Source organism: Coregonus clupeaformis, unplaced genomic scaffold (genome assembly GCF_020615455.1).
Source record: "Coregonus clupeaformis isolate EN_2021a unplaced genomic scaffold, ASM2061545v1 scaf3072, whole genome shotgun sequence".
In the NCBI taxonomy this organism is placed as follows: domain Eukaryota; kingdom Metazoa; phylum Chordata; class Actinopteri; order Salmoniformes; family Salmonidae; genus Coregonus; species Coregonus clupeaformis.
In genome coordinates, this window is record NW_025536526.1 from 30,826 (window position 1) to 56,537 (window position 25,712).

At 44.3% G+C, this 25,712-nt stretch overlaps 1 protein-coding gene across 1 annotated transcript in view; it reads right to left on the reverse strand.

Annotated features, from left to right (window-relative positions):
* Positions 1 to 13,032, reverse strand: part of LOC121560574 (carboxypeptidase M-like) — a gene marked incomplete at both ends in the record, with an annotated part of 29,943 nt that extends 16,911 nt beyond the window's left edge. Inside the window, one exon of the mRNA XM_045220043.1 lies at positions 12,863 to 13,032. Within this exon, the coding sequence (XP_045075978.1) occupies positions 12,863 to 13,032 (170 nt within the window). The remainder of the gene's footprint in view (positions 1 to 12,862) is intronic.
* Positions 13,033 to 25,712: the final 12,680 nt, after the last annotated feature.

Sequence of the window (25,712 nt, forward strand, 5' to 3'; positions counted from 1 at the left end):
ACAGCTATACCACAGAGACATAGAGAGAACAGCTATACCACAGAGACACAGAGAGAGAGAGACAGAGAGAGAACAGCTATACCACAGAGACACAGAGACACAGAGACAGAGAGAGAACAGCTATACCACAGAGACACAGAGAGAGAGAGAGACAGAGAGAGAACAGCTATACCACAGAGACACAGAGACAGAGAGAGAACAGCTATACCACAGAGACACAGAGAGAGAGAGACAAAGAGAGAACAGCTATACCACAGAGACATAGAGAGAACAGCTATACCACAGAGACAAAGAGAGAACAGCTATACCACAGAGACACAGAGACACAGAGACAGAGAGAGAACAGCTATACCACAGAGACAGAGAGAGAGAGATAGAGAGAGAACAGCTATACCACAGAGACAGAGAGAGAACAGCTATACCACAGACACAGAGAGAGAGAGACAGAGAGAGAACAGCTATACCACAGAGACAGAGAGAGAACAGCTATACCACAGACACAGAGAGAGAGAGACAGAGAGAGAACAGCTATACCACAGAGACAGAGAGAGAACAGCTATACCACAGAGACACAGAGAGAGAGAGACAGAGAGAGAGCAGCTCTACCACAGAGACACAGAGAGAGAGAGACAAAGAGAGAACAGCTATACCACAGAGACACAGCGAGAGAGAGACAGAGAGAGAACAGCTATACCACAGAGACACAGAGAGAGAGAGACAGAGAGAGAGCAGCTCTACCACAGAGACACAGCGAGAGAGAGACAGAGAGAGAACAGCTATACCACAGAGACAGAGAGAGAGAGACAGAGAGAGAACAGCTATACCACAGAGACACAGAGAGAGAGAGACAGAGAGAGAACAGCTCTACCACAGAGACACAGAGAGAGAGAGACAGAGAGAGAACAGCTATACCACAGAGACACAGAGACACAGAGACAGAGAGAGAACAGCTATACCACAGAGACACAGAGAGAGAGAGACAGAGAGAGAACAGCTATACCACAGAGACACAGAGACAGAGAGAGAACAGCTATACCACAGAGACACAGAGAGAGAGAGACAAAGAGAGAACAGCTATACCACAGAGACATAGAGAGAACAGCTATACCACAGAGACAAAGAGAGAACAGCTATACCACAGAGACACAGAGACACAGAGACAGAGAGAGAACAGCTATACCACAGAGACAGAGAGAGAGAGACAGAGAGAGAACAGCTATACCACAGAGACAGAGAGAGAACAGCTATACCACAGACACAGAGAGAGAGAGACAGAGAGAGAACAGCTATACCACAGAGACAGAGAGAGAACAGCTATACCACAGACACAGAGAGAGAGAGACAGAGAGAGAACAGCTATACCACAGAGACAGAGAGAGAACAGCTATACCACAGAGACACAGAGAGAGAGAGACAGAGAGAGAGCAGCTCTACCACAGAGACACAGAGAGAGAGAGACAAAGAGAGAGCAGCTCTACCACAGAGACACAGCGAGAGAGAGACAGAGAGAGAACAGCTATACCACAGAGACAGAGAGAGAGAGACAGAGAGAGAACAGCTATACCACAGAGACACAGAGAGAGAGAACAGCTATACCACAGAGACACAGAGAGAGAGAGAGACAAAGAGAGAACAGCTATACCACAGAGACACAGCGAGAGAGAGACAGAGAGAGAACAGCTATACCACAGAGACACAGAGAGAGAGAGACAGAGAGAGAGCAGCTCTACCACAGAGACACAGCGAGAGAGAGACAGAGAGAGAACAGCTATACCACAGAGACAGAGAGAGAGAGACAGAGAGAGAACAGCTATACCACAGAGACACAGAGAGAGAGAACAGCTATACCACAGAGACACAGAGCACAGGCAGAGAGAGAACAGCTATACCACAGAGACAGAGAGAGAACAGCTATACCACAGAGACAGAGAGAGAACAGCTCTACCACAGAGACACAGAGAGAGAGAGACAGAGAGAGAACAGCTCTACCACAGAGACACAGAGAGAGAGAGACAGAGAGAGAACAGCTATACCACAGAGACACAGAGAGAGAGAGACAGAGAGAGAACAGCTCTACCACAGAGACACAGAGAGAGAGAGACAGAGAGAGAACAGCTATACCACAGAGACACAGAGAGAGAGACAGAGAGAGAACAGCTCTACCACAGAGACACAGAGAGAGAGAGACAGAGAGAGAACAGCTATACCACAGAGACACAGAGAGAGAGAGACAGAGAGAGAGCAGCTCTACCACAGAGACACAGAGAGAGAGAGACAGAGAGAGAACAGCTATACCACAGAGACAGAGAGAGAGAGACAGAGAGAGAACAGCTATACCACAGAGACACAGAGAGAGAGAGACAGAGAGAGAACAGCTCTACCACAGAGACACAGAGAGAGAGAGACAGAGAGAGAGCAGCTATACCACAGAGACAGAGAGAGAGAGACAGAGAGAGAACAGCTATACCACAGAGACACAGAGAGAGAGAGACAGAGAGAGAACAGCTCTACCACAGAGACACAGAGAGAGAGAGACAGAGAGAGAACAGCTCTACCAGAGAGTAGAAGGGAGGCAACCTCCTGTAGTCTGTAGCTATACTACAGTAGGTTACTGTGCTCCACCGCTCTGTCATTCGGTTGCGTCCCAAACGGCACTATATTTCCTATATGGAGAACTACTTTTGTCCAGAGCCCTATTGGCCTCTATTTGCTATGTAGTGTACGGCTTTTAACCATGGCACCCTATTCCCTGGTGGAAAGTAGTGCACTACAGAGAATAGGGTGCCATTTGGGATGCACCCTTAGTGTGGAGAAAATAACCCTGTTTACCCACAGACAGACATGTTGGATCCAGATTTATTGCGTAACGCAACGTCAACTTGTGGATGACTTGGTCTGGTCTGATCTGGTCTGAGGTGTGATGTTTCAACGTCAACCCACTGTGGCCCAGTTGGAGCATGAGATGGGATGGGGTTGGGGCCCAGTTGGAGCATGAGATGGGATGGGGTTGGGGCCCAGTTGGAGCATGAGATGGGATGGGGTTGGGGCCCAGTTGGAGCATGAGATGGGATGGGTTGGGGCCCAGTTGGAGCATGAGATGGGATGGGGTTGGGGGCCCAGTTGGAGCATGAGATGGGATGGGGTTGGGGCCCAGTTGGAGCATGAGATGGGATGGGGTTGGGGCCCAGTTGGAGCATGAGATGGGATGGGGTTGGGGGCCCAGTTGGAGCATGAGATGGGATGGGGTTGGGGCCCAGTTGGAGCATGAGATGGGATGGGTTGGGGCCCAGTTGGAGCATGAGATGGGATGGGGTTGGGGCCCAGTTGGAGCATGAGATGGGATGGGTTGGGGCCCAGTTGGAGCATGAGATGGGATGGGTTGGGGCCCAGTTGGAGCATGAGATGGGATGGGTTGGGGCCCAGTTGGAGCATGAGATGGGATGGGTTGGGGCCCAGTTGGAGCATGAGATGGGATGGGGTTGGGGCCCAGTTGGAGCATGAGATGGGATGGGTTGGGGCCCAGTTGGAGCATGAGATGGGATGGGTTGGGGCCCAGTTGGAGCATGAGATGGGATGGGTTGGGGCCCAGTTGGACAGAGGTGTTAGACTAACAGTTAGTTAGAGAGTTGAATAACTTTGGCTTCAAAAGATAAAAAGCCTTAAAGCCAAGGAAAAACATCTGTTTTAGTTGTATAAAAAAGAATTGACTTTGCCCTGGTCGGATGTGGCAAAGTTGGACAGCGATGTTAGAGACTTTAATAACTTTGTCTTAAATGCTAGAAAAGTTTCAGTCGTAAAGAAGCACCAGGAACACCATAATTAGCAGTCATGTAGCTGCATCAGGATATGAACAGTCATGGAGCTGCATCAGGATATGAGCAGTCATGGAGCTGCATCAGGATATGAGCAGTCATGGAGCTGCGTCAGGATATGAGCAGTCATGGAGCTGCATCAGGATATTAGCAGTCATGGAGCTGCGTCAGGATATGAGCAGTCATGGAGCTGCGTCAGGATATGAGCAGTCATGGAGCTGCATCAGGATATGAGCAGTCATGGAGCTGCATCAGGATATGAGCAGTCATGGAGCTGCGTCAGGATATGAGCAGTCATGGAGCTGCGTCAGGATATGAGCAGTCATGGAGCTGCATCAGGATATTAGCAGTCATGGAGCTGCGTCAGGATATGAGCAGTCATGGAGCTGCGTCAGGATATTAGCAGTCATGGAGCTGCGTCAGGATATGAGCAGTCATGGAGCTGCGTCAGGATATGAGCAGTCATGGAGCTGCATCAGGATATGAGCAGTCATGGAGCTGCGTCAGGATATGAGCAGTCATGGAGCTGCGTCAGGATATGAGCAGTCATGGAGCTGCGTCAGGATATGAGTAAGGAAAAGGGGAAGTGATATTCTGGGTACCAGTCTTTTTAGCTAACGTTCCACTCCTGTCATTTGCCAAAGAGACTGGGTGTTCTTCAATCTTCAAATATGAACATTGTATCATTAATGAGCTTGAGGAACTCAGAGGATTTTATCCGGATTCGATAACCCTCATAGCTATCCTCCAATCACAAAGGTTATGGAAATATTGGAACTCTATTACTTTTTTTCCAAAAACCAGTCTGCTCACGTCTAAATTCTCAAACTAAATACATACTGCAATTGACACTTTGCTAAGCCCCTCCCCCTTGGTTACTGTTGCAACCTCGGACAACATTTTCCTGGGAAGCCCAATTCCTCTTTCCAACCACTGGCGAAATCCCCTCACAATGATCTCAAACTGTGTTTCTAATACACAATGAAATCAAACATTCCAGGTGACTACCTAATGAAGCTGGTTGAGAGAATGCCAAGAGCGTGCAAAGCTGTCATCAAGGCAAAGGGTGGCTACTTTGAAGAATCTCAAATATAAAATATATTTTTGATTTGTTTAACACTTTTTGGTTACTACATGATTCCATATGTGTTATTTCATAGTTTTGATGTCTCCACTATTATTCTACAATGTAGAAAATAGTAAAAATAAAGAAAAAACCCTTGAATGAGTAGGTGTGTCCAAACTTTTGACTGATACTGTTATATATATATATATATATACACACAGTGGTGTGAAAAAGTGTTTGCCCCCTTCCTGATTTGTTATTTGTTTGCATGTTTGTCACACTTAAATGTTTCAGATCATCAAACAAATTTAAATATTAGTCAAAGATAACACAAGTAAAACACAAAATGCAGTTTTGAAATGAAGGTTGTTATTATTCTCCAAACCTACATGGCCCTGTGTGAAAAAGTGACGAGACAAAAGTTGAACTTTTTGGAAGGTGTGTGTCCCATTACATCTGGCGTAAAAGTAACACCGCATTTCAGAAAAAGAACATCATACCAACAGTAAAATATGGTGGTGGTAGTGTGATGGTCTGGGCCTGTTTTGCTGCTTCAGGACCTGGAAGACTTGCTGTGATATATGGAACCATGAATTCTGCTGTCTACCCAAAAATCCTGAAGGAGAATGTCCGGCCATCTGTTCGTGACCTCAAGCTGAACTTGGGTTCTGCAGCAGGACAATGATCCAAAACACACCAGCAAGTCCACCTCTGAATGGCTGAAGAAAAACAAAATGAAGACTTTGGAGTGGCCTAGTCAAAGTCCTGACCTGAATCCTATTGAGATGCTGTGGCATGACCTTAAAAAGGCAGTTAACGCTCGAAAACCCTCCAATGTGTCTGAATTACAACAATTCTGCAAAGATGAGTGGGCCAAAATTCCTCCACAGTGCTGTAAAAGACTCATTGCAAGTTATCGCAAACGCTCGATTGCAGTTGTTGCTGCTAAGGGTGGCCCAACCAGTTATTAGGTTGTAGGGGGCAATGACTTTTTCACACAGGGCCATGTGGGTTTGGATTTTGTTTTCCCTTAATAATAACAACAACCTTCATTTCAAAACTGCATTTTGTGTTTTACTTGTGTTTGACTAATATAACAATTTGTTTGATGATCTGAAACATTTAAGTGTGACAAACATGCAAACAAATAAGAAATCAGGAAGGGGGCAAACACTTTTTCACACCACTGTGTGTATATATATATATATATATATATGTGTGTGTAAGTGTAGAGTCTTTTGAAACACAATCTATTCCTAGTGACTTCCTGCCATTTCCAAGAACCACAACCTCAACAAGAGGCTTGTTTGTATGTGTGTGTGTGTGTGTGTGTGTGTGTGTGTGTGTGTGTGTGTGTGTGTGTGTGTGTGTGTGTGTGTGTGTGTGTGTGTGTGTGTGTGTGTGTGTGTGTGTGTGTGTGTGTGTGTGTGTGTGTGTGTGTGTGTGTGTGTGTGTGTGTGTGTGTGTGTGTGTGTGTGTGTGTGTGTTTGTATGTGTGTGTGTCAGTAGGGTCAGAAATGTTCCCATTTCCTCCTGTGAGGCTGCACTCCAAAGACTCTCCAGTTTAACAGTGCTAATTGCAGAGATGGAGTCAAGACCGGATCCGCGTCCCAAATGGCACCCTATTCCCTACGTAGTGCACTACTTTAGACCAAGGCCCATAGGGAATAGGGTGTACTCTCAAGCCTATCTCTGGCTAATTGGAGACAGTCTTTTATCTCATTTGAATGGCTGGACAAAGGGCCAGTATTGTGGTTGTGAGTCCTCTGTATTTAGGGTAAACATGAGTGACAGCAAAGTGCCAGGTAGAGGCAGAGGGAAATGTACACAGGGTACAACCCTATTGGGTCTTCTAAATAACCACCAAACAGGTCACTGCAGACAGAGATCAGATCTACCTACCAAACAGGTCACTGCAGACAGAGATCAGATCTACCTACCAAACAGGTCACTGCAGACAGAGATCAGATCTACCACCAAACAGATCACTGCAGACAGAGATCAGATCTACCACCAAACAGGTCACTGCAGACAGAGATCAGATCTACCACCAAACAGATCACTGCAGACAGAGATCAGATCTACCACCAAACAGATCACTGCAGACAGAGATCAGATCTACCACCAAACAGGTCACTGCAGACAGAGATCAGATCTACCACCAAACAGATCACTGCAGACAGAGATCAGATCTACCACCAAACAGATCACTGCAGACAGAGATCAGATCTACCACCAAACAGATCACTGCAGACAGAGATCAGATCTACCACCAAACAGATCACTGCAGACAGAGATCAGATCTACCACCAAACAGGTCACTGCAGACAGAGATCAGATCTACCACCAAACAGATCACTGCAGACAGAGATCAGATCTACCACCAAACAGGTCACTGCAGACAGAGATCAGATCTACCACCAAGCAGATCACTGCAGACAGAGATCAGATCTACCACCAAACAGATCACTGCAGACAGAGATCAGATCTACCACCAAACAGATCACTGCAGACAGAGATCAGATCTACCACCAAACAGGTCACTGTAGACAGAGATCAGATCTACCACCAAACAGATCACTGCAGACAGATATCAGTTCTACCACCAAACAGATCACTGCAGACAGAGATCAGATCTACCACCAAACAGATCACTGCAGACAGAGATCAGATCTACCACCAAACAGGTCACTGTAGACAGAGATCAGATCTACCACCAAACAGATCACTGCAGACAGAGATCAGATCTACCACCAAACAGATCACTACAGACAGAGATCAGATCTACCACCAAATAGGTCACTGCAGACAGAGATCAGATCTACCACCAAACAGATCACTGCAGACAGAGATCAGATCTACCTACCAAACAGATCACTGCAGACAGAGATCAGATCTACCACCAAACAGATCACTGCAGACAGAGATCAGATCTACCACCAAACAGATCACTGCAGACAGAGATCAGATCTACCACCAAACAGATCACTGCAGACAGAGATCAGATCTACCACCAAACAGGTCACTGTAGACAGAGATCAGATCTACCACCAAACAGATCACTGCAGACAGATATCAGATCTACCACCAAACAGATCACTGCAGACAGAGATCAGATCTACCACCAAACAGATCACTGCAGACAGAGATCAGATCTACCACCAAACAGATCACTACAGACAGAGATCAGATCTACCACCAAATAGGTCACTGCAGACAGAGATCAGATCTACCACCAAACAGATCACTGCAGACAGAGATCAGATCTACCTACCAAACAGATCACTGCAGACAGAGATCAGATCTACCACCAAACAGATCACTGCAGACAGAGATCAGATCTACCACCAAACAGGTCACTGCAGACAGAGATCAGATCTACCACCAAACAGGTCACTGCAGACAGAGATCAGATCTACCACCAAACAGGTCACTGCAGACAGAGATCAGATCTACCACCAAACAGGTCACTGCAGACAGAGATCAGATCTACCACCAAACAGATCACTGCAGACAGAGATCAGATCTACCACCAAACAGAGATCAGATCTACCAAACAGGTCACTGCAGACAGAGATCAGATCTACCACCAAACAGAGATCAGATCTACCAAACAGGTCACTGCAGACAGAGATCAGATCTACCAAACAGATCACTGCAGACAGAGATCAGATCTACCACCAAACAGATCACTGCAGACAGAGATTAGATCTACCACCAAACAGATCACTGCAGACAGAGATCAGATCTACCACCAAACAGATCACTGCAGACAGAGATCAGATCTACCACCAAACAGATCACTGCAGACAGAGATCAGATCTACCACCAAACAGAGATCAGATCTACCAAACAGGTCACTGCAGACAGAGATCAGATCTACCACCAAACAGATCACTGCAGACAGAGATCAGATCTACCACCAAACAGATCACTGCAGACAGAGATCAGATCTACCACCAAACAGATCACTGCAGACAGAGATCAGATCTACCACCAAACAGGTCACTGCAGACAGAGATCAGATCTACCACCAAACAGAGATCAGATCTACCTACCAAACAGATCACTGCAGACAGAGATCAGATCTACCACCAAACAGATCACTGCAGACAGAGATCAGATCTACCACCAAACAGGTCACTGCAGACAGAGATCAGATCTACCACCAAACAGGTCACTGCAGACAGAGATCAGATCTACCACCAAACAGGTCACTGCAGACAGAGATCAGATCTACCACCAAACAGGTCACTGCAGACAGAGATCAGATCTACCACCAAACAGATCACTGCAGACAGAGATCAGATCTACCACCAAACAGAGATCAGATCTACCAAACAGGTCACTGCAGACAGAGATCAGATCTACCACCAAACAGAGATCAGATCTACCAAACAGGTCACTGCAGACAGAGATCAGATCTACCAAACAGATCACTGCAGACAGAGATCAGATCTACCACCAAACAGATCACTGCAGACAGAGATTAGATCTACCACCAAACAGATCACTGCAGACAGAGATCAGATCTACCACCAAACAGATCACTGCAGACAGAGATCAGATCTACCACCAAACAGATCACTGCAGACAGAGATCAGATCTACCACCAAACAGAGATCAGATCTACCAAACAGGTCACTGCAGACAGAGATCAGATCTACCACCAAACAGATCACTGCAGACAGAGATCAGATCTACCACCAAACAGATCACTGCAGACAGAGATCAGATCTACCACCAAACAGATCACTGCAGACAGAGATCAGATCTACCACCAAACAGGTCACTGCAGACAGAGATCAGATCTACCACCAAACAGAGATCAGATCTACCAAACAGGTCACTGCAGACAGAGATCAGATCTACCACCAAACAGATCACTGCAGACAGAGATCAGATCTACCACCAAACAGATCAATGCAGACAGAGATCAGATCTACCACCAAATAGGTTGTTTGTTTCCAATGACAGTGGTTTCAGTTAAACTGATGAACACCGATCGAAGCCATGTTACAACAACAAACACATGAGTCATTTAAGTGGTGGAAAGTCGCTGCTGTCATCTCTCTCAATCACAAAAACTATCTAAACCCGTCCTGTTGCATTACTGTAGTGTTGCTCAATAATCTGGTTTCCATAGGGGAGATTGTCTCTGTTTTTCTAAGAACCCTTCCCTGTTTAAAGTTGTTATGGTGACGAGTTGGTGAGAGTTTTTCCAGTGTTTGGGGCTGGGATGACTGTGTAAGAGGGGTGTGTGTGTGTCAGTGATCTGTCCCATCCGGGGGAGGAATCCACTGCCAGGAAATGGGATCTCCGTGTGTGTGTGTGTGTGTGTGTGTGTGTGTGTGTGTGTGTGTGTGTGTGTGTGTGTGTGTGTGTGTGTGTGTGTGTGTGTGTGTGTGTGTGTGTGTGTGTGTGTGTGTGTGTATAAATATGTACGTGCAAGTGTGTGTGAGTGAAAGAAAGAGTGTGTGTTTGTATTAGGGGCTGTCAAATGATTAAAATTTTTAATCAAATTAATCAGAATTTTCAGTGGATTAATCATGATTAATCACTATTTGCAATTACACCTGAATCCTAACCATTTTTTTTTCTGAAATGCATACCAAAAGATAAATAACAGGACACAGATACATAATTTTCATATTATGTCTGTTTATTAACACAGCCAAATAATGGTGTTTTAAATCAAGCTGAAACATACTACACACCATAATATTTGTCTTTGGCTGTGGCTCTTGACGGTGGCTTATAGAATGAGTCTTGAGACGCCACTTGCAAAACATCAAGGAAACCTGAGTCTTCTACAATGCTAATGGGTCTACAATCCTTTGCAATCCATTTTGCTATTGTGTTGGTCAAATTATCTGAGGTTGATTTTGTTAATTGCCTGCAAACATTCAGCGTGGTCTGGTGCAAACCACTTGCTGAATCTGACGGCCCAGCAAACGCATGTTTGGCGTTGACATGGTACTTCAAGCTTGAACAGCTCCGGTGGAATTGAAACTCCTTCTTACAAATCTTGCAAATAACCTTGTACTTGTTAACTGTACCATCATCATTCTTTTTATATTTGAATCCGTCAATAGGCCCACTTTGCTCACCTTGCTCCATCTCGCCTCTAGCTCCCAACCACTTTCCTGACCTGAATAATTTGTCACACTGCGCATGCGTGAAATGCGTTAAAAAAATTGACGTAATTAACAGCAAACAACTAATTAACGTCGTTAACGCGCTATTTTTGACAGCCCTAGTTTGTATATTTGTGTGTGTGTCAGAGAGAGAGAGATAAAGAGAGACAGCCAGAGAGAGGGAGAGAGAGAGAGGGAGACAGAGGGAGAGAGAGACAGAGGGACAGGGAGAGAGAGACAGGGAGAGAGAGACAGAGGGACAGGGAGAGAGACAGAGGGACAGGGAGAGAGAGACAGAGGGAGAGAGAGACAGAGGGACAGGGAGAGAGAGACAGAGAGAGAGAGAGAGAGAGAGACAGAGGGAGAGAGAGACAGAGGAGAGAGAGAGACAGAGGGAGAGAGAGACAGAGGGAGACAGAGACAGAGGGACAGGGAGAGAGAGACAGAGGGACAGGGAGAGAGGGAGAGAGAGACAGAGGGAGAGAGAGACAGAGGGACAGAGGGACAGAGACAGAGGGAGAGAGAGACAGAGGGAGAGAGACAGAGGGAGAGAGAGACAGAGGGACAGAGAGACAGAGGGACAGAGAGACAGAGGGACAGGGAGAGAGAGACAGAGGGACAGGGAGAGAGACAGAGGGACAGGGAGAGAGGGAGAGAGAGACAGAGGGAGAGAGAGACAGAGGGAGAGAGAGACAGAGGGACAGAGGGAGAGAGAGACAGGGAGAGAGAGAGACAGAGGGAGAGAGAGACAGAGGGAGAGAGAGTCTGTTTTCAGGCCGTGGCTTCCTGCTAATCAGAGTGTTGTGGGCGAGTGCTGTAGAGGCATTGTGTCTACAAACATCTCAGATCAAACTCCAGGATCTCTAGTGGCACAGCTAGCACTGCGATGCAGTGCCTTAGACCACTGTGCCACTCGGGAGGCCAGTCTAAGTAACCATCCTACAGTTGATGATTCACTGGGGTCCAAGTAACCATTCTACTGCGTTTACACCATGAACCATCCTACAGTTGATGATTCACTGGGGTCCAAGTAACCATTCTACTGCGTTTACACCATGAACCATCCTACAGTTGATGATTCACTGGGGTCCAAAGTAACCATTCTGCTGTTGACACCCAGAACCATCCTACAGTTGATGATTCACTGGGGTCCAAAGTAACCATTCTGCTGTTGACACCCTGAACCATCCTACAGCTGATGCGTTGCTCAGTAGACCAGAACATAACGGGCCGGACCTGCATCCATCCATCCATCCATCCTTCACTCCAAACAATGATCCTCATAAGTTTCACTGCCCCAACTCTATCTAGCCACAGTGGAACTCTGAAACTACATTTAAAAAAAAAGGGGCAATCTGGGATTTGAAAAACAACAAAAACGTCCACTCCGCCACTTGCTCAGGTAAAACAGCTGTGGGATGGGTCTGGAGAAATGTAACCACTGTGAAATCCATAGACAGAGCTATAGATGCCGACTGACCATCCGTGAGATCGACCCCCTCACTCACTCACCCCTCACTCACTCACCCCCTCACTCACTCACCCCCTCACTCACTCACCCCCTCACTCACTCACTCACTCACCCCCTCACTCACTCACTCACTCACCCCTCACTCACTCACCCCCTTCACTCACTCACTCACTCAACCCCTCACTCACTCACCCACTCACCCCCTCACTCACTCACTCACTCACTCCAAAACACATTGTAAAGTTCTACAACAACACCAGTCAGACTGGACCGAGGCTGTGAGTTGATTTGAAGTTACTTTACAGCGTCAGAAGGGACAGGTTGACTTTAAGACACCACCCGTGATGTCACCATGACATCACCCTCGCTATCTCACCTCCCCTGGGAGTACATGCAGTCTCTGCTGGAAGACTCGAAGCCGTCCGGGTTCATGGAAACCAGGATGTGGACGCGGCTGCTGTTCAGGAGGCGGGTCACCAGCGGGTCGCTAAGGTAACCACGGGTCAGGTGATCGATCAGCTGGAGCAGGAGAACTCGGCCCACCACCTAAACAGAGATATGATGATACAGTTACTACCACAGAGATCCCATTAACTTTACTAGAGGGCTATGTCATAAACCCTCAACGTTCCAGAAGGGGGCGGTAAAATGGCAGCCATATTGGTCAGGAGAAATCCCAACCTGTCCTAATTGGAATGAATTGCAATAAACGCAGAATCCCGATTTTACTTCTGCAGGAAAATAAAAAGGCATGTGATATCAGAAATGGTCTAATATGATTATTGTCAACCTAAAATATTGTCATATTATAAATACATTTTATATGGGTTTTGTATAAATTGTCTGTATAATTCACCTATGAAGTATATGTAAACAGACCATACATGTAGATAATCTGACCTTCTATACTGTCATAAGAATCTAGTATTCTTATTCCTAATTCAATGGTTACAACAGCGTGTTAGGTAATGGTACACTTTCTGCTGTCTCGGAAATGTAGTCAATGAAACCTAGACACACTGAAAGAGACATTGTCAGAACGTCTGTCTGCGGATCTACTGCAGCAGATAAATCACTAAATAAACTGCCAAATGAAGTCAGCTCTGCACTACTTTTTGAAGTGAAGACTATTGTGCTTGTGTCTGAGACCTTCCCCCACTACTGGTGAACACACATTCTGCTGTCTGAGAAATGTTGGCTCTTAAAAACCCTTGAGACCCTGCCATCCGTCCCTCCGTCCCTCCATCCGTCCCTCCCTCCCTCCCTCCCTCCCTCCCTCCCTCCCTCCCTCCTCCCTCCTCCCTCCCTCCCTCCGTCCCTCCGTCCCTCCGTCCCTCCGTCCCTCCGTCCCTCCGTCCCTCCCTCCGTCCCTCCTCCTCCGTCCCTCTATCCGTCCGTCCCTTGGATAAGATTTTAGCATGACTAATCCTTGTTGACCTTAAGACCAGCACGTACAGTAATTCCATTTAGACTGAGAGTCATCAAATCTGCCCTCACAAAGGATCTGCTACTTACTAAGCAACCAGCTAAACTAATCATCGACATGGTTAATGTGGTCCTGCTTCCTGCTGCGTTATCCTACTTCCTCAGTCTGTATAACAATCACACTGCTGCTCATCGGACTCAGCCATCAACCACCTGACTCAGCCATCAACCACCTGACTCAGCCATCAACCACCTGACTCAGCCATCAACCACCTGACTCAGCCATCAACCACCTGACTCTGCCATCAACCACCTGACTCAGCCATCAACCACCTGACTCAGCCATCAACCACCTGACTCTACTGTCAACCACCTGACTTTACTGTCAACCACCCATCAACCACCTGACTCTGCCGTCAACCACCTGACTTTTCTGTCAACCACCTATCAACCACCTGACTCTGCCGTCAACCACCCGACTCTGCCGTCAACCACCTGACTTTACTGTCAACCACCCATCAACCACCCGACTCTGCCGTCAACCACCCATCAACCACCTGACTCTGCCGTCAACCACCTGACTCTGTCGTCAACCACCTGACTCTGCCGTCAACCACCCATCAACCACCTGACTCTGCCGTCAACCACCCATCAACCACCTGACTCTGCCGTCAACCACACGTCAACCACCTGACTCTGCCGTCAACCACACGTCAACCACCTGACTCTGCCGTCAACCACACGTCAACCACCTGACTCTGCCGTCAACCACCTGACTCTGTCGTCAACCACCTGACTCTGCCGTCAACCACCCATCAACCACCTGACTCTGCCGTCAACCACCCATCAACCACCTGACTCTGCCGTCAACCACACGTCAACCACCTGACTCTGCCGTCAACCACACGTCAACCACCTGACTCTGCCGTCAACCACACATCAACCACCTGACTCTGCCGTCAACACACATCAACCACCTGACTCTGCCGTCAACCACACATCAACCACCTGACTCTGCCGTCAACCACCCATCAACCACCTGACTCTGCCGTCAACCACCCGTCAACCACCTGACTCTGCCGTCAACCACACGTCAACCACCTGACTCTGCCGTCAACCACACGTCAACCACCTGACTCTGCCGTCAACCACACATCAACCACCTGACTCTGCCGTCAACCACACATCAACCACCTGACTCTGCCGTCAACCACACATCAACCACCTGACTCTGCCGTCAACCACCTGACTATGCCGTCAACCACCTGACTCTGCCGTCAACCACCTGACTCTGCCGTCAACCACCTGACTCTGCCGTCAACCACCTGACTATGCCGTCAACCACCTGACTATGCCGTCAACCACCTGACTCTGCCGTCAACCACCTGACTCTGCCGTCAACCACCTGACTCTGCCGTCAACCACCTGACTCTGCCGTCAACCACCTGACTCTGCCGTCAACCACCTGACTCTGCCGTCAACCACCTGACTCTATCAACATCGCCTTAATTTGACTGGGTTATGCCCCGGGCTGTGTGTGTGTGTGTATATTAGGCCACTGGGTTGTGACAAAAGGAGATTTGTCTGTAATGTATTGTGTCCCAGGACATCTCCAGGCTGGTTTGTAACATAGAAAGTAGAATTTTTGTAATATTAAAGCAACATAAGGATGAGGAAGGAATAATGATTTGTGTTGAGGCTCTGGTAAATGGTAATTAGGTTAAATATGTGTAATATTTATGCACCAAACAAGGAGGATCCTGGGTTTTTCCCATAAGGTTAATAAGGTCATAGGAGAAATCATTGGTGGCAATACAGTGCTGGCGGGAGACTTTAACCAGGTTCAAGACAGTATTCTTGATAAAAAACGACTTATTCCGAAACTGTACCAAGGGACAGAGCAGCCATACACCTATTAAATGAGGGATCTGGGTCTGCTAGACTTGTCAATCCTAGAGAGAAGGAATATACGTTTTATTCACATAAACATAAATCTAATTCCAGGATAGATGACTTCCTAACTTCCAAGAGTATGACTAAACCGGTGATAGATTGTAAAAATAGGGGTTATTGCTTTGACTGACCACGCAACAGTGGAATTATGTATAGCGGTTGAGGCTAACATGGCTATGAAAAGCATTAGATGGAGGATGAATATGTCCTTATTCCAACGACGAAACATTTAATATTTCCCTTAAATGAAGACATCAAGTGTTTTTTTTTCAAAACAAACATTGGTTCCACTGATAAATTGAGTACGGCGTGGGAGGCCTCTAAAGCTTATGTTAGCGGCACAATAATACACCAGTAGAAAGAAAAGGGAAGATAGAGAAAGAGTTGGAAAACTAGAGTCTCAAATGAAAGAGTTGGAAAACTAGAGTCTCAAATGAAAGAGTTGGAAAACTAGAGTCTCAAATGAAAGAGTTGGAAAACTAGAGTCTCAAATGAAAGAGTTGGAAAACTAGAGTCTCAAATGACAGAGTTGGAAAACTAGAGTCTCAAATGAAAGAGTTGGAAAACTAGTCTCTCAAATGACAGAATTGGTAACTAGTCTCAAATGACAGAGTTGGAAAACTAGTCTCTCAAATGACAGAATTGGTAACTAGTCTCAAATGACAGAGTTGGAAAACTAGTCTCTCAAATGAAAGAGTTGGAAAACTAGTCTCTCAAATGAAAGAGTTGGAAAACTAGAGTCTCAAATGACAGAATTGGAAAACTAGTCTCTCAAATGAAAGAGTTGGAAAACTAGAGTCTCAAATGACAGAGTTGGAAAAACTAGAGTCTCAAATGACAGAGTTGGAAAAAGAGTTATCCAAGAAAAATACTGAGTCACTGTTGAAACAAGTCTGTGATCTGAAGTTTCAATGACATGAGATCTATCACAAAAGGCTGAATATCCAATGTTTGTGCTGAGGACAAACTTTTTTGAAAGTGGTGAGAAAAAAAACTGGTAAATTATTGAAACAAAATTGAAACAAAAAGATGGCAGTTTTGTAATACCAGCTATCAAAAATAGAAGTGGGGAGGTACTGACTGGTACAAAAGATATTAACAATGTGTTTTGTGACTTTATAATTCTGAATGTAACTTGAATGCTAAATTGAATGCCTTTTTTTCCCCTCCAAAGATAGCGCTTCCTGGGGTGTCCCCAGATCAAATAAAGGATTTGGATGCTCCTATACTAGAATCGGAGATAAGAACAGCCATCACCTCAATGAAGTGTGGAAAGTCACCAGGATTAGACAGCTTCCCGGCTGAGTATTTACATCTTAGTCATTTAGCAGACACTCTTATCCAGAGCCACTTACAGGAGCAATTAGGGTTAAGTGCCTTGCTCAAGGGCACCGACAGATTTTTCACCTAGTCGGCTCGGGGGGATTAGAACCAGCGACCTTTCGGTTACTGGCACAACGCTCTTAACCACTAAGCTACCTGCCGTCCTGGTTGTGAAAGAGGAATGTTGACGTATTAGCTCCTATATTAAACGCGGGTGGAACTGGAGCAGCTTCCTGACACCTTTTAATAAGGCACTAATTTCATTCCTTCTCTAGAAGGAGAGAGACCCCACTGGCCCAGGGAGTTTCCGCCCCATTCAGTTTAATCAGAGCTGATTGTAAAGGTGCTCTTCATGAGGCTGGAGAAGGTTTCACCTCATATTATTCACACAGAATAACCAGACTAGTAACACTAACCAGACTAGTAACACTAACCAGACTAGTAACACTAACCAGACTAGTAACACTAACCAGACTAGTAACACTAACCAGACTAGTAACACCTCACCACTATAGTCATACTAACCAGACTAGTAACACCTCACCACTATAGTCATACTAACCAGACTAGTAACACCTCACCACTATAGTCATACTAACCAGACTAGTAACACCTCACCACTATAGTCATACTAACCAGACTAGTAACACCTCACCACTATAGTCATACTAACCAGACTAGTAACACCACTATAGTCATACTAACCAGACTAGTAACACCTCACCACTATAGTCATACTAACCAGACTAGTACACCACTATAGTCATACTAACCAGACTAGTACACCACTATAGTCATACTAACCAGACTAGTAACACCTCACCACTATAGTCATACTAACCAGACTAGTACACCACTATAGTCATACTAACCAGACTAGTAACACCTCACCACTATAGTCATACTAACCAGACTAGTAACACCACACCACTATAGTCATACTAACCAGACTAGTACACCACTATAGTCATACTAACCAGACTAGTAACACCTCACCACTATAGTCATACTAACCAGACTAGTAACACCTCACCACTATAGTCATACTAACCAGACTAGTAACACCTCACCACTATAGTCATACTAACCAGACTAGTAACACCACACCACTATAGTCATACTAACCAGACTAGTAACACCACTATAGTCATATTAACCAGACTAGTAACACCACTATAGTCATACTAACCAGACTAGTAACGCCTCACCACTATAGTCATACTAACCAGACTAGTAACACCTCACCACTATAGTCATACTAACCAGACTAGTAACACCTCACCACTATAGTCATACTAACCAGACTAGTAACACCTCACCACTATAGTCATACTAACCAGACTAGTAACACCTCACCACTAGTCATACTAACCAGACTAGTACACCACTATAGTCATACTAACCAGACTAGTAACACCACTATAGTCATACTAACCAGACTAATACACCACTATAGTCATACTAACCAGACTAGTAACACCTCAACACTATAGTCATACTAACCAGACTAGTAACACCTCACCACTATAGTCATACTAACCAGACTAGTAACACCTCACCACTATAGTCATACTAACCAGACTAGTAACACCTCACCACTATAGTCATACTAACCAGACTAGTAACACCTCACCACTATAGTCATACTAACCAGACTAGTACACCACTATAGTCATACTAACCAGACTAGTAACACCTCACCACTATAGTCATACTAACCAGACTAGTAACACCTCACCACTATAGTCATACTAACCAGACTAGTAACACCTCACCACTATAGTCATACTAACCAGACTAGTACACCACTATAGTCATACTAACCAGACTAGTACACCACACCACTATAGTCATACTAACCAGACTAGTAACACCTCACCACTATAGTCATACTAACCAGACTAGTACACCACTATAGTCATACTAACCAGACTAGTAATACCTCACCACTATAGTCATACTAACCAGACTAGTAACACCTCACCACTATAGTCATAATAACCAGACTAGTACACCACTATAGTCATACTAACCAGACTAGTAACACCTCACCACTATAGTCATACTAACCAGACTAGTAACACCTCACCACTATAGTCATACTAACCAGACTAGTAACACCTCACCACTATAGTCATACTAACCAGAATAGTAACACCTCACCACTATAGTCATACTAACCAGACTAGTAACACCTCACCACTATAGTCATACTAACCAGACTAGTAACACCTCACCACTAGTCATACTAACCAGACTAGTACACCACTATAGTCATACTAACCAGACTAGTACACCACTATAGTCATACTAACCAGACTAGTAACACCTCACCACTATAGTCATACTAACCAGAATAGTACACCACTATAGTCATACTAACCAGACTAGTAACACCTCACCACTATAGTCATACTAACCAGACTAGTAACACCTCACCACTATAGTCATACTAACCAGACTAGTACACCACTATAGTCATACTAACCAGACTAGTAACACCTCACCACTATAGTCATACTAACCAGACTAGTAACACCACTATAGTCATACTAACCAGACTAGTACACCACTATAGTCATACTAACCAGACTAGTAACACCCTCACCACTATAGTCATACTAACCAGACTAGTAACACCTCACCACTATAGTCATACTAACCAGACTAGTAACACCTCACCACTATAGTCATACTAACCAGACTAGTAACACCTCACCACTATAGTCATACTAACCAGACTAGTACACCACTATAGTCATACTAACCAGACTAGTAACACCTCACCACTATAGTCATACTAACCAGACTAGTAACACCACTATAGTCATACTAACCAGACTAGTAACACCTCACCACTATAGTCATACTAACCAGACTAGTACACCACTATAGTCATACTAACCAGACTAGTAACACCTCACCACTATAGTCATACTAACCAGACTAGTACACCACTATAGTCATACTAACCAGACTAGTAACACCTCACCACTATAGTCATACTAACCAGACTAGTAACACCTCACCACTATAGTCATACTAACCAGACTAGTAACACCTCACCACTATAGTCATACTAACCAGACTAGTAACACCTCACCACTATAGTCATACTAACCAGACTAGTAACACCTCACCACTATAGTCATACTAACCAGACTAGTAACACCTCACCACTAGTCATACTAACCAGACTAGTACACCACTATAGTCATACTAACCAGACTAGTACACCACTATAGTCATACTAACCAGACTAGTAACACCTCACCACTATAGTCATACTAACCAGACTAGTAACACCTCACCACTATAGTCATACTAACCAGACTAGTAACACCACACCACTATAGTCATACTAACCAGACTAGTAACACCTCACCACTATAGTCATACTAACCAGACTAGTAACACCTCACCTCTATAGTCATACTAACCAGACTAGTAACACCTCACCACTATAGTCATACTAACTAGACTAGTAACACCTCACCACTATAGTCATACTAACCAGACTAGTAACACCTCACCACTATAGTCATACTAACCAGACTAGTACACCACTATAGTCATACTAACCAGACTAGTAACACCACACCACTATAGTCATACTAACCAGACTAGTAACACCTCACCACTATAGTCATACTAACCAGACTAGTACACCACTATAGTCATACTAACCAGACTAGTAACACCTCACCACTATAGTCATACTAACCAGACTAGTAACACCACACCACTATAGTCATACTAACCAGACTAGTAACACCACTATAGTCATACTAACCAGACTAGTACACCACTATAGTCATACTAACCAGACTAGTAACACCTCACCACTATAGTCATACTAACCAGACTAGTAACACCTCACCACTATAGTCATACTAACCAGACTAGTACACCACTATAGTCATACTAACCAGACTAGTACACCACTATAGTCATTCTAACCAGACTAGTAACACCTCACCTCTATAGTCATACTAACCAGACTAGTAACACCTCACCACTATAGTCATACTAACCAGACTAGTACACCACTATAGTCATACTAACCAGACTAGTAACACCTCACCACTATAGTCATACTAACCAGACTAGTAACACCTCACCACTATAGTCATACTAACCAGACTAGTAACACCTCACCACTATAGTCATACTAACCAGACTAGTACACCACTATAGTCATACTAACCAGACTAGTAACACCTCACCACTATAGTCATACTAACCAGACTAGTACACCACTATAGTCATACTAACCAGACTAGTACACCTCACCACTATAGTCATACTAACCAGACTAGTAACACCTCACCACTATAGTCATACTAACCAAACTAGTACACCACTATAGTCATACTAACCAGACTAGTAACACCTCACCACTATAGTCATACTAACCAGACTAGTAACACCTCACCACTATAGTCATACTAACCAGACTAGTACACCACTATAGTCATACTAACCAGACTAGTAACACCTCACCACTATAGTCATACTAACCAGACTAGTAACACCTCACCACTATAGTCATACTAACCAGACTAGTAACACCTCACCACTATAGTCATACTAACCAGACTAGTACACCACTATAGTCATACTAACCAGACTAGTAACACCTCACCACTATAGTCATACTAACCAGGCTAGTAACACCTCACCACTATAGTCATACTAACCAGACTAGTAACACCTCACCACTATAGTCATACTAACCAGACTAGTAACACCTCACCACTATAGTCATACTAACCAGACTAGTAACACCTCACCACTATAGTCATACTAACCAGACTAGTACACCACTATAGTCATACTAACCAGACTAGTAACACCTCACCACTATAGTCATACTAACCAGACTAGTAAACCACTATAGTCATACTAACCAGACTAGTAACACCTCACCACTATAGTCATACTAACCAGACTAGTAACACCTCACCACTATAGTCATACTAACCAGACTAGTACACCACTATAGTCATACTAACCAGACTAGTAACACCTCACCACTATAGTCATACTAACCAGACTAGTAACACCACTATAGTCATACTAACCAGACTAGTACACCACTATAGTCATACTAACCAGACTAGTAACACCTCACCACTATAGTCATACTAACCAGACTAGTAACTCCTCACCACTATAGTCATACTAACCAGACTAGTAACACCTCACCACTATAGTCATACTAACCAGACTAGTACACCACTATAGTCATACTAACCAGACTAGTAACACCTCACCACTATAGTCATACTAACCAGACTAGTAAACACCACTATAGTCATACTAACCAGACTAGTAACACCACACCACTATAGTCATACTAACCAGACTAGTAACACCTCACCACTATAGTCATACTAACCAGACTAGTAACACCTCACCACTATAGTCATACTAACCAGACTAGTACACCACTATAGTCATACTAACCAGACTAGTAACACCACACCACTATAGTCATACTAACCAGACTAGTACACCACTATAGTCATACTAACCAGACTAGTAACACCCACCACTATAGTCATACTAACCAGACTAGTACACCACTAAAGTCATACTAACCAGACTAGTAACACCACACCACTATAGTCATACTAACCAGACTAGTACACCACTATAGTCATACTAACCAGACTAGTAACACCACACCACTATAGTCATACTAACCAGACTAGTACACCACTATAGTCATACTAACCAGACTAGTAACACCACACCACTATAGTCATACTAACCAGACTAGTACACCACTATAGTCATACTAACCAGACTAGTAACACCTCACCACTATAGTCATACTAACCAGACTAGTACACCACTATAGTCATACTAACCAGACTAGTAACACCACACCACTATAGTCATACTAACCAGACTAGTAACACCTCACTACTATAGTCATACTAACCAGACTAGTAACACCACTATAGTCATACTAACCAGACTAGTACACCACTATAGTCATACTAACCAGACTAGTAACACCACACCACTATAGTCATACTAACCAGACTAGTACACCACTATAGTCATACTAACCAGACTAGTAACACCTCACCACTATAGTCATACTAACCAGACTAGTACACCACTATAGTCATACTAACCAGACTAGTAACACCTCACCACTATAGTCATACTAACCAGACTAGTACACCACTATAGTCATACTAACCAGACTAGTAACACCTCACCACTATAGTCATACTAACCAGACTAGTAACACCTCACCACTATAGTCATACTAACCAGACTAGTACACCACTATAGTCATACTAACCAGACTAGTAACACCACTATAGTCATACTAACCAGACTAGTAACACCTCACCACTATAGTCATACTAACCAGACTAGTAACACCACTAAAGTCATACTAACCAGACTAGTAACACCACACCACTATAGTCATACTAACCAGACTAGTACACCACTATAGTCATACTAACCAGACTAGTAACACCTCACCACTATAGTCATACTAACCAGACTAGTACACCACTATAGTCATACTAACCAGACTAGTAACACCCTCACCACTATAGTCATACTAACCAGACTAGTACACCACTATAGTCATACTAACCAGACTAGTAACACCACTATAGTCATACTAACCAGACTAGTAACACCTCACCACTATAGTCATACTAACCAGACTAGTACACCACTATAGTCATACTAACCAGACTAGTAACACCTCACCACTATAGTCATACTAACCAGACTAGTACACCACTATAGTCATACTAACCAGACTAGTAACACCTCACCACTATAGTCATACTAACCAGACTAGTAACACCTCACCACTATAGTCATACTAACCAGACTAGTACACCACTATAGTCATACTAACCAGACTAGTACACCACTATAGTCATACTAACCAGACTAGTAACACCTCACCACTATAGTCATACTAACCAGACTAGTAACACCTCACCACTATAGTCATACTAACCAGACTAGTAACACCTCACCACTATAGTCATACTAACCAGACTAGTAACACCCACCACTATAGTCATACTAACCAGACTAGTAACACCACCACTATAGTCATACTAACCAGACTAGTAACACCTCACCACTATAGTCATACTAACCAGACTAGTACACCACTATAGTCATACTAACCAGACTAGTAACACCTCACCACTATAGTCATACTAACCAGACTAGTAAACCACTATAGTCATACTAACCAGACTAGTAACACCTCACCACTATAGTCATACTAACCAGACTAGTATCACCACTATAGTCATACTAACCAGACTAGTACACCACTATAGTCATACTAACCAGACTAGTAACACCTCACCACTATAGTCATACTAACCAGACTAGTACACCACTATAGTCATACTAACCAGACTAGTACACCACTATAGTCATACTAACCAGACTAGTAACACCTCACCACTATAGTCATACTAACCAGACTAGTAACACCTCACCACTATAGTCATACTAACCAGACTAGTAACACCTCACCACTATAGTCATACTAACCAGACTAGTACACCACTATAGTCATACTAACCAGACTAGTAACACACCACTATAGTCATACTAACCAGACTAGTAACACCTCACCACTATAGTCATACTAACCAGACTAGTAACACCTCACCACTATAGTCATACTAACCAGCCTAGTAACACCTCACCACTATAGTCATACTAACCAGACTAGTAACACCTCACCACTATAGTCATACTAACCAGACTAGTACACCACTATAGTCATACTAACCAGACTAGTAACACCTCACCACTATAGTCATACTAACCAGACTAGTACCTAATAACCACTATAGTCATACTAACCAGACTAGTAACACCTCACCACTATAGTCATACTAACCAGACTAGTACACCACTATAGTCATACTAACCAGACTAGTAACACCTCACCACTATAGTCATACTAACCAGACTAGTACACCACTATAGTCATACTAACCAGACTAGTAACACCTCACCACTATAGTCATACTAACCAGACTAGTACACCACTATAGTCATACTAACCAGACTAGTAACACTCACCACTATAGTCATACTAACCAGACTAGTAACACCTCACCACTATAGTCATACTAACCAGACTAGTAAACCACCACTATAGTCATACTAACCAGACTAGTAAACTCACCACTATAGTCATACTAACCAGACTAGTAACACCTCACCACTATAGTCATACTAACCAGACTAGTAACACCTCACCACTATAGTCATACTAACCAGACTAGTACACCACTATAGTCATACTAACCAGACTAGTAACACCACTATAGTCATACTAACCAGACTAGTAACACACCACTATAGTCATACCTAACCAGACTAGTAACACCACTATAGTCATACTAACCAGACTAGTAACACCTCACCACTATAGTCATACTAACCAGACTAGTAAAACACCACTATAGTCATACTAACCAGACTAGTAACACCACTATAGTCAT